At 41.5% G+C, this 10,585-nt stretch overlaps 1 protein-coding gene and 1 pseudogene across 1 annotated transcript; one reads left to right on the top strand and one right to left on the bottom strand.

The window, feature by feature from the left end:
- Positions 1 to 324: 324 nt before the first annotated feature.
- On the bottom strand, positions 325 to 2,811 carry rab9b (RAB9B, member RAS oncogene family). Its single transcript, XM_051657561.1, has 2 exons — positions 2,747 to 2,811; positions 325 to 1,544 (listed from the first exon to the last, which is right to left on the bottom strand). Exon 2 carries the CDS (start codon positions 1,508 to 1,510, stop codon positions 902 to 904), a length of 609 nt encoding a protein of 202 aa, XP_051513521.1. The 5' UTR covers positions 1,511 to 1,544; positions 2,747 to 2,811; the 3' UTR covers positions 325 to 901.
- A 3,924-nt stretch (positions 2,812 to 6,735) lies between these two features.
- On the top strand, positions 6,736 to 10,266 carry LOC127417557 (alpha-(1,3)-fucosyltransferase 11-like; annotated as a pseudogene).
- The last annotated feature ends 319 nt before the right edge of the window (positions 10,267 to 10,585 follow it).

Here is a 10,585-nt window from a genome sequence, read left to right as displayed (position 1 = left end):
AAGGAAAACCAAAACTATGGCAATCGAAATTATAATCATTCTGCCAAAAAAAAAAAAAAAAAACATTTTTTTACTATAGTAACACCATGGTTAATCAGTGGTACCATGGTTTCTAAAACCATTGTTCCTACAAATAAAAAAATAATAATGATATATATATATATATATATATATATATATATATATATTTCACTATAGTAAAACTGTAGTAACCATGTTACTACATGTTTTTTTTTTTTGGCAGAATGATTATGACTTTTATTACCATAGTATTTGTTTTCCTATGGTTTTACTATAAATATAATAAATATGGTTAATGTAGTAAACTATAGTTACTTTTTGTAAAGGACTGATAAAACTACTGCAAGGGAACCCAAAATAATTGCGATGGAATGCAAAACTATTTCAGAAAATAAATATCCTTCCTGTCCTGTAAGGGGCTCTGTAATACGCCAGTCTTGGGTTATGTACAGTAAATTGGAATATCGGACAAAAAGGTGTACCGCGATACCATAAAACAATTAAAAAGTAAAATGCTGCGAGAGAGGCTAGATCAGCACTGTGTGCGCTCTTGGAGATCAGAGCCGGTGGTGATCTCCAGGACATGAAGCCATCATTAAATAATATTATAAAAGCACAACTTCACAAGCAGACAAGCCTTTGGCAGAGAAATCAGCATGGAATATGTTGTTTGTGCCAGACTGTGGAGACATAAATATTTATAAAATACCTTTACTGTTACATAGGACCATTATTCTGTTACGCATGTAGCCAATTTGTCAAAGAGACACATCTGACTACAATTGTGCCTGTACCGCACAGACAGCCCTCAAGCATACCAGCAAGAGATTGTAAGTTCCTAGCTATGAAGCCACAAGGCCAGGACCAATTTGGAGGCACCTCAACAGCAAGAAGAACGAGCCACTTTGCGGTTTCCATGGAGATCAATGGTGCTACTCAGCAGGGTTTGATCAATCGGGTCCTCCCCGGCTAGAACTTCCTGAACAGCTGCCTCAAAAGCGGCCGCCACGTTGGTGTCGTCCTTTGCGCTGGTCTCAAAGTATGGGCAGCAGCCGTTTTCCTCGCACCAAGCCCTGGCTTCGTCCTCACCAACTTCGCGTTCTTCCTTGTCCACCTTGTTTCCGAGCACCACGAAGGGAAAGCGCTCCGGGTCTCGTATGTCTGAGTAATACATGAACTCCTTCTTCCAGCAGCCTAGGTTTTGGAAGCTCTGCAGGTCATCCACGGCAAACGTGAGCAGGCAGCAGTCTGCGCCACGGTAGAAGGGTGTACGCAGGCTCTTGAAGCGTTCCTGGCCCGCAGTGTCCCAGATCTGGAGGGTGACAAGTCGACCGTCAATTTCGAGGTCGCGGTTGAGGAATTCCACGCCGATGGTGTGGAACGACTGCGAGTCGAAACGGTCGGTCACGTAGCGGTTCATGAGGGAGCTTTTCCCCACGCCGCCATCTCCCAGGAGAATGACCTTTAGTAAGAGGCTCTTCCCACTCATAACGGCCTCCGATATCACAAGTGCTCAGTGTAACCTGACAAAACACACACAGATACAAGTATGCACACTATTTGAATGAGAAAAGCACACAGAACAAAGAATACAAGAATGATTTGTCAAGTTAGATAAACACATAAAACAACTGCAGGTAATGTGTGATATAGTTGATGATCTATGATGAAATACTAGTGTCTAAACCTTTCAAAACAGTGTGAAGCAGATAGTGGTTTATCTGGTTTGGGTCAGCTGCTCTAGTGTCTGACCCGTAGACTTTGGCCAGGACAACACCCTCTCAGAGAGCACATGGATTGGCTAAACACAGAACTGTCATCTGATTTCCTCTTTAATTTGACCATGTAAGCAAATGTGCTTGTCTGTTACAGCTAGTCCGTTAACCTAATTCACCCAAAAACCAATGACAATTTAACAAAACACAACCCTTATATAAATTACATTATATATATATATATATATATATATATATATATATATATATATATATATATATATATATATATATATAAATGGTAACAAATTATAGCTACTGTAAAACCATAATAAATATGTGAAATCACAATATGGGACCTCCTTCGAATAGTGTAGTGAGCTTTCAAAATATATCTCTATTTGATGACCATATGACAAACAACCACAGTAACTATTTTACTGTAATACTGTACAGAATGGAATATTGTACTAGAACTGTAGTGAAATAATGTACAGATTCTCACGAGTAGCTTTTATATGCCATGTTAATATTTATAAAAGTGCTCATTTTTAAAAGGTGCAAAGCTTTACAGTGTAGCATACTATAAGATACAGTAAATACATCATGCATCCGAATAGTTTTACTGTAATGTTCAATCAATATTACAGTGAACAGGAAACAGATGATTGCTCTCTGCGCATGCGCACACGTGCATGACAACTGTGTTTTTAGCATACTAGTGTTCAAGCCAACGTCTATCTTTATTATTCTGCGTCAATGCTCAAACATAACAAATACTATGAGGAATAACTATTACTGGCATTTTAAAAATGCATTTGGCATCATAATTCATTAAAACATTCTAAATCTGCGTTAGCTCCAAGACTAGCGTAGGTTTTATTAAATAATCTACAGCACTGGTATACATGTTTGCAACTAGACAACGTTGACATGAGACGCTGTTAAAGGCTTTAAAATAACTTTGGACTGAAATTAGATCAATCGTGCAAAAATTATCTGTGAATTACCTCATACTGCACCGCGCGCAGTGTTGCTGCTGCTGCTGTTGAGATTTCACGCGCGTGCGTCCGTGTGTGCGTGTGCGTGCCTCAGTGCCCAAAGGAGAGATGACTACAGGGCATCCGGTCATTCCAGTGGGACAGGAGTACACATACAGGTGCATCTCAATAAATTAGAATGTCATGGAAAAGTTAATTTATTTCAGTAATTCAACTCAAATTGTGAAACTCGTGTATTAAATAAATTCAATGCACACAGACTGAAGTAGTTTAAGTCTTTGGTTCTTTTAATTGTGATGATTTTGGCTCACATTTAACAAAAACCCACCAATTCACTATCTCAAAAAATTAGAATACATCATAAGACCAATAAAAAAAACATTTTTAGTTAATTGTTGGCCTTCTGGAAAGTATGTTCATTTACTGTATATGTACTCAATACTTGGTAGGGGCTCCTTTTGCTTTAATTACTGCCTCAATTCGGCGTGGCATGGCGGTGATCAGTTTGTGGCACTGCTGAGGTGGTATGGAAGCACAGGTTTCTTTGACAGTGGCCTTCAGCTCATCTGCATTTTTTGGTCTCTTGTTTCTCATTTTCCTCTTGACAATACCCCATAGATTCTCTATGGGGTTCAGGTCTGGTGAGTTTGCTGGCCAGTCAAGCACACCAACACCATGGTCATTTAACCAACTTTTGGTGCTTTTGGCAGTGTGGGCAGGTGCCAAATCCTGCTGGAAAATGAAATCAGCATCTTTAAAAAGCTGGTCAGCAGAAGGAAGCATGAAGTGCTCCAAACGTTCTTGGTAAACGGGTGCAGTGACTTTAGTTTTCAAAGAACACAATGGACCAACACCAGCAGATGACATTGCACCCCAAATCATCACAGACTGTGGAAATGTAACACTGGACTTCAAGCAACTTGGGTTATGAGCTTCTCCACCCTTCCTCCAGACTCTAGGACCTTGGTTTCCAAATGAAATACAAAACTTGCTCTCATCTGAAAAGAGGACTTTGGACCACTGGGCAACAGTCCAGTTCTTCTTCTCCTTAGCCCAGGTAAGACGCCTCTGACGTTGTCTGTGGTTCAGGAGTGGCTTAACAAGAGGAATACGACAACTGTAGCCAAATTCCTTGACATGTCTGTGTGTGGTGGCTCTTGATGCCTTGACCCCAGCCTCAGTCCATTCCTTGTGAAGTTCACCCAAATTCTTGAATCGATTTTGCTTGACAATCATAAGGCTGCGGTTCTCTTGGTTGGTTGTGCATCTTTTTCTTCCACACTTTTTCCTTCCACTCAACTTTCTGTTAACATGCTTGGATACAGCACTCTGTGAACAGCCAGCTTCTTTGGCAATGAATGTTTGTGGCTTACCCTCCTTGTGAAGGGTGTCAATGATTGTCTTCTGGACAACTGTCAGATCAGCAGTCTTCCCCATGATTGTGTAGCCTAGTGAACCAAACTGAGAGACCATTTTGAAGGCTCAGGAAACCTTTGCAGGTGTTTTGAGTTGATTAGCTGATTGGCATGTCACTATATTCTAATTTTTTGAGATAGTGAATTGGTGGGTTTTTGTTAAATGTGAGCCAAAATCATCATAATTAAAAGAACCAAAGACTTAAACTACTTCAGTCTGTGTGCATTGAATTTATTTAATACACGAGTTTCACAATTTGAGTTGAATTACTGAAATAAATGAACTTTTCCACGACATTCTAATTTATTGAGATGCACCTGTATATTAAAAAAAAAAAATAATAATAATAATAATATAATAATATATATATATATATATATATATATATACACTATATTGCCAAAAGTATTCGCTCACCCATCCAAATAATTGAATTCAGGTGTTCCAATCACTTCCATGGCCACAGATGTATAAAATGAAGCACCTAGGCATGCAGACTGCTTCTACAAACAATTGTGAAAGAATGGGACGCTCTCAGGAGCTCAGTGAATTCCAGCGTGGTACTGTGATAGGATGCCACCTGTGCAACAAGTCCAGTCGTGAAATTTCCTCGCTACTAAATATTCCACAGTCAACTGTCAGTGGTATTATAACAAAGTGGAAGCAATTGAGAATGACAGCAACTCAGCCACGAAGTGGTAGGCCACGTAAAATGACAGAATATGCTGAGGCGCATAGTGCGCAGAGGTCGCCAACTTTCTGCAGAGTCAATCGCTACAGACCTCCAAAGTTCATGTGGCCTTCAGATTAGCTCAAGAACAGTGCATAGAGAGCTTCATGGAATGGGTTTCCATGGCCGAGCAGCTGCATCCAAGCCATACATCACCAAGTGCAATGCAAAGTGTCGGATGCAGTGGTGTAAAGCACGCCGACACTGGACTCTAGAGCAGTGGAGATGCGTTCTCTGGAGTGACGAATCACGCTTCTCCATCTGGCAATCTGATGGATGAGTCTGGGTTTGGCGGTTGCCAGGAGAACGGTACTTGTCTGACTGCATTGTGCCAACTGTGAAGTTTGGTGGAGGGGGGATTATGGTGTGGGGTTGTTTTTCAGGAGCTGGGCTTGGCCCCTTAGTTCCAGTGAAAGGAACTCTGAATGCTTCAGCATACCAACAGATTTTGGACAATTCCATGCTCCCAACTTTGTGGTAACAGTTTGGGGATGGCCCCTTCCTGTTCCAACATGACTGCGCACCAGTGCACAAAGCAAGGTACATAAAGACATGGATGAGCGAGTTTGGTGTGGAAGAACTTGACTGGCCTGCACAGAGTCCTGACCTCAATCCGATATAGCACCTTTGGGATGAATTAGAGCGAAGACTGCGAGCCAGGCCTTCTCGTCCAACATCAATGTCTGACCTCACAAATGTGCTTCTGGAAGAATGGTCAAAAATTCCCATAAACACACTCCTAAACCTTGTGGAAAGCCTTCCCAGAAGACTTGAAGCTGTTATAGCTGCAAAGGGTGGGCCGACGTCATATTAAACCCTATGGATTAAGAATGGGATGTCACTTAAGTTCATATGTGTCTAAAGGCAGATGAGCGAATACTTTTGGCAATATAGTGTATATATATATTATTTTCTTTTATTTTATTTTTTTTCGGCTAAGGAAGAATTATACAAAAAAGGCAGTAAAAAAAAAATATATATATATATATATTTTTTTTTTTTTTTTTTTACTGCCTTTTTTGTATAATTCTTCCTTAGCCGAATCTGTTAGTTACTGATGTGTTGATTTGTCCTGATAATTGTGTTTTTGTCTTTTTGTATTTATTACTGATCCAGAAATTGTTGAGTAATATTGTTGTTAATAATTAAAAATACACATAAATATTTGTTATTTTTAGATATGATTTTTGAGTTTCATGCATGATTTTTTAATACAATCTACATTGATGTAGATTGACGATCACTTAAATAAAAATAAAAAATAAACATTTAAGGAATACCAACCTCCTGAAAACAATATTCTATTGTACAACAATGTCAATAATTAACATGAACATTTTAATTTTTATTCTATACACACGTAATGTAATTTTTAATTTTGCATTTTTATACTGTATCAATAAAGCTCACTGAATCTGAGAGAGAGAGAGAGAGAGAGAGAGAGTCTTTTTTTAAACTTTTAATGTAAATAATACCTTTGTGTAGGTAGGAATACATTTGTGCATTTAAGGTAGGAAAATTTAAGGTAGGAAACATTTAATATTCTCCACGAATCGACCTCAGTAAAGTCATTTCTTAATTGTTTGGTTCTCTACATCTGTTGTATTAATCCTCTCATCCAGAGGTCGTGGTGGCAGTAATGATCAGCATACTGGCATCCCTCAAAGCAGGAAAAACACACATGCCACAGCAGCATCCTGTGATTCGGATTGTTCCTTTGGGACACTAGTGAGGAAAACCTTAGGGAAAACGAACGTAACATGCGTCTTTTCTGACAAGGGTAAGAAATTATGCGGCCAGATCAAGCTGATCACGTCTTTTATCATGTTGCAGGAATTATGTGTATCTAGACTTTCCTTTGGCTCTGTCTCAAAACGTATTGAGCAGCAGGTAGGCAACACACTGTGTTTGGAGACAATGATGCTGAAAAATGCTCTCTTTGATGACCAAAATGCTGTCATGGTAGGTAGCTAGCTAGCCAGGTTTTGAGACTATGATCCCCAAAAATGGTGTCTACTGTATGTAGACTACTTACTAGTTTTTGAGACTCTGATGCCTAGTCTATGATGCCAAAAATACTGTATAGGAAGACTACTTGCTAAGGTTAAGTCTTTGTATTGCACCAAATACCTAAAATGTCCTAAAGAGAGTTTAGATTTTACCCTTATTCTTCTCTTGTTCTTGGCCTTGTTAAAAGTCACGGCCCACTATGAATACTTCAATATTCTTCAGCTACATTACAATAGTTTACAGATTAAAGTCATTTGATTCCACTGCCCTTTTTTTCTCAGATTGTTCTCAGGTCTACTATGGTGCTCTGTCTGTGGCATGTTGTTGTGGTCACAGCATCCTGTCGATGCCAGGGGCCAGTGGACACAAGGGACAGTGGTGTTTACCAGCCTCAGAGTGCCTTCACTGACATGCAGTTTGCCACTGTGAGCACCTACCACGGCTCTGGATACAATGACCCTCACCACAACAAAGAGCTGCCCATCCTCCTGTGGTGGAGTGCCAATCTGTTCCCACACTTCCCGGGAGACACAAAGCGTGTGGACTGTGCCCGCACCTCCTGCATGGTCACTAGCAACCGTAAAGTCCAGCTGTATCGCTGAACGGCCTCCATCATCTTCTACGGCACGGACTTCAGGGCGTATGAAGCTCCCCTGCCACGTATGCCGCATCAAGCCTGGGCACTTTTCCATGAAGAGTGCCCATGAATAACTATCTCCTTTCTCATAGTGTTGGCATCAGGCTATTTAACTACACGGCAACATTCAGGAGAGAGTCAGACTATCTGTTAACCCCGCAATGGCTGCCCACGCTGGATTATCTTATAACGCCGACCCCAGTCTCTCTGCAGGATAAGAACCGCTGGAGAAGGGCTGGTCTGGCACCGGTGCTTTACATGCAGTCCCACTGCGATGTGCCATCAGACCGAGACCGTTATGTTCAAGAGCTGATGAAATATATAGAGGTAAATCTGTAGAGATCTTGGAATTGGCAAGGCAAGTTGCACAAGGAATTGCACAAATAACATTTTTAAAACAGTTTTTCTGCCCCTGTCTTCTGTTGGTTGTAAAAACGTATAGTCCTGCCCCAAAAACATGTAATTGTTTGAGTGATTGTTGCTGTGTTTGGCTGGTCAGAATGCTCAAACAAACAGAGCAATTTTTTATAGAGTCACAGTGTTTAAACTTTTTGGGGAAATAAACCTACCAATCGCTTACTTATAGTTAGCTCTAAGAGAAAGTATTTAAACATCGAAAAAATTACACACTTTACCTTTAAATTATGATCTCAATGTATCAAAGTAAAATGTTTTCATACATTATTGAATATCTTTAAATTGACCAGTAAGAAATTCTGAAATGCTAACTGAATGACAAGAGGACATTGACCCAATGTAGAGTTTATCAGTAAGTGGTGTCTTCTAAGCCAAGGAACACCCTAGTTACCATCTAGCAACCTATAAACTGCCTTGAAACCACCCAAAACACCCTAGCAACTGCCTAGCCACTGCTTAGAAACCACCCAAACAGCATAGCAACTGCCGAGCAACCATCTGTACACCCTCTCAACTGCCCAGCAACCACCCAAAACAGTCTTGCAATGACCTAAAGATCACCCAGAACACCCTAGTAACCACCTAGCAACAACTAATCCACCAGAACATCCTAGCAACCTCTAGAGCACCCTAACAACTGCATAGCAACCACCCACAACATTTTAGCAATGACCTAGCAACCACCCAGAACACACTAGCAACTGCCTGGCACCCACAAGAGCACCCTAACAACTGCCTAGCAACCACCCAGAACACCCTAGTTACCACCTAGTACCCACCAGAGCACCCTAACAACTGCCCAGCAACCACCCAGAACACCCAAACGACTGCCTAGCAATCACCCAGAACACCCTAGTCACCGCTTAGCAACCACCTGAACAGCATAGCAACTGCCTAGCAACAACCTAGCAACCACCCAAAACACTTTAGCAATGGCATAAAACCACCCAGAACACCCTAGTAAACACCTAGCAACAACTCACTCACCAGAACACACCAGCAACCACCTGACACCCACCAGAGCACCCTAACAACTGCCTAGCAACCACTCAGAACACCCTTGTTACCATTTAGAAACCACCCAGAACTTCCTAGTTACCACCTAGCCTCCACCAGAGCACCCTAACAACTGCCTAGCAAACATCCACAACAAACTAGCAATGACTTAGCAACCACTCAAACATTGTGATGGCGAATGTTGCACTGACTCACACCACAGTCTACTTTGCATTTTAATTTGAGTCCTAATTATTTCCCCCTCTTCAGATTGACTCGTATGGGAAGTGTCTTAACAACAAACCCCTGCCGGAGCAACTGGAGGACACAAGCACAGCCACAGGTGAGGACAGACGCTTCATGAGCTTTGTCACCCGCTACAAGTTCCGTCTCGCCCTGGAGAACGGCCTGGGCCTGGACTACATGACTGAGAAGCTCTGGAGGCCCATGCACCAGGGCTGTGTGCCCATATTCAGGGGCTCGCCCTCAGTGGCTGACTGGCTGCCAAACAACCACTCCGCCATTCTCATAGACAATTTCCCCTCCCCACGAGAGCTGGCCAGGTTCATAAAGACTCTGAATGAGGACGACACAAAGTACTGGAGTACAAAACACCCAACAAGATCACCAACCTGTATCTTTTGGAGGGGTTGGAGAGTAGAGAATGGGGTGTTAATGATATGAGTAAACCCAACTATCTGAATGGGTTTGAGTGTTTCGTATGCGATCAAGAGAACGAGCGTCTCGCAGCAGTGAAAGCATAAAAGAGGAACCCTAAACAGAATCCGCTCCCCCAATCAAAGATGGCCGACAACTCACACATGGGATGCTCGCTGCCCAGCCCTGGATGCGGACCTATGGAAAGCATTGAACCCAGTGATAGGTAAGTGCAGCAGTTTTCATATATTATCATGTGTGTAGTTGATAATACCTTTGCATCAGCAGGATCAAATCACTAGCCCAAATATGAGCAATAGTACTGGCAAACACCACTAATGACATCTCCACATCCACTTTTCACCATCCAATCAAATGCCAGTAGATAAAATCAGGTCCCTGCTACATTATTTCCCACTTAATATTCTGTTTCAGAAATGTCACATTTCAAGTTCAATTTAAGCAAGACTTGCATTAGAGTGAGATTGCATAATATATTTGTGTTTGTTTGTTGTCAGCTGGCTCCAGATGTGGCCGCAGGATTACTGGCATAGTCTGGATCAGGCAGAAGGTTTGGAATCTCTCATCAGGCATAACGTGTCAGACCCGTCGCTGCTGTGGCAGCACATACAGAACATCGCTGTGAGGAGAGCCAGAGGCCAATGAGATAACTTTACCAATGTGAAGAGAGATGCCTTGCCCTTAACCCAGGGAAACATCTCACATCAGAACATCCTCACTGACAGCTGAAGACTGCCAAATGACAATCATTACCAAAAATATTTCAATCTACCCATTAGTTTCCAACACAAGCACAATCACATTCAAACCATCATACTTTTGTTTAAAGAGAGAAGATAAGGTGTAATTAGACTATAAGCACGTCATGCTCAATAACTTTGGACGAAGATATTATGCACTCATAATGAATGCTGTTGAGCTATATGTTACTCTGAAGGCTTCAGCTGACATTTAGCATTTCACA

Source organism: Myxocyprinus asiaticus, chromosome 27 (genome assembly GCF_019703515.2).
Source record: "Myxocyprinus asiaticus isolate MX2 ecotype Aquarium Trade chromosome 27, UBuf_Myxa_2, whole genome shotgun sequence".
Classification (NCBI taxonomy): domain Eukaryota; kingdom Metazoa; phylum Chordata; class Actinopteri; order Cypriniformes; family Catostomidae; genus Myxocyprinus; species Myxocyprinus asiaticus.
Note: the sequence above shows the minus strand (reverse complement) of the source record. Positions and strands in the feature narration are given on the sequence as shown.

Excerpts from the sequence above, each read along its gene's own strand:
- rab9b (XM_051657561.1), bottom strand. The coding sequence starts at position 1,510 with ATGAGTGGGAAGAGCCTCTTACTAAAGGTCATTCTCCTGGGAGATGGC.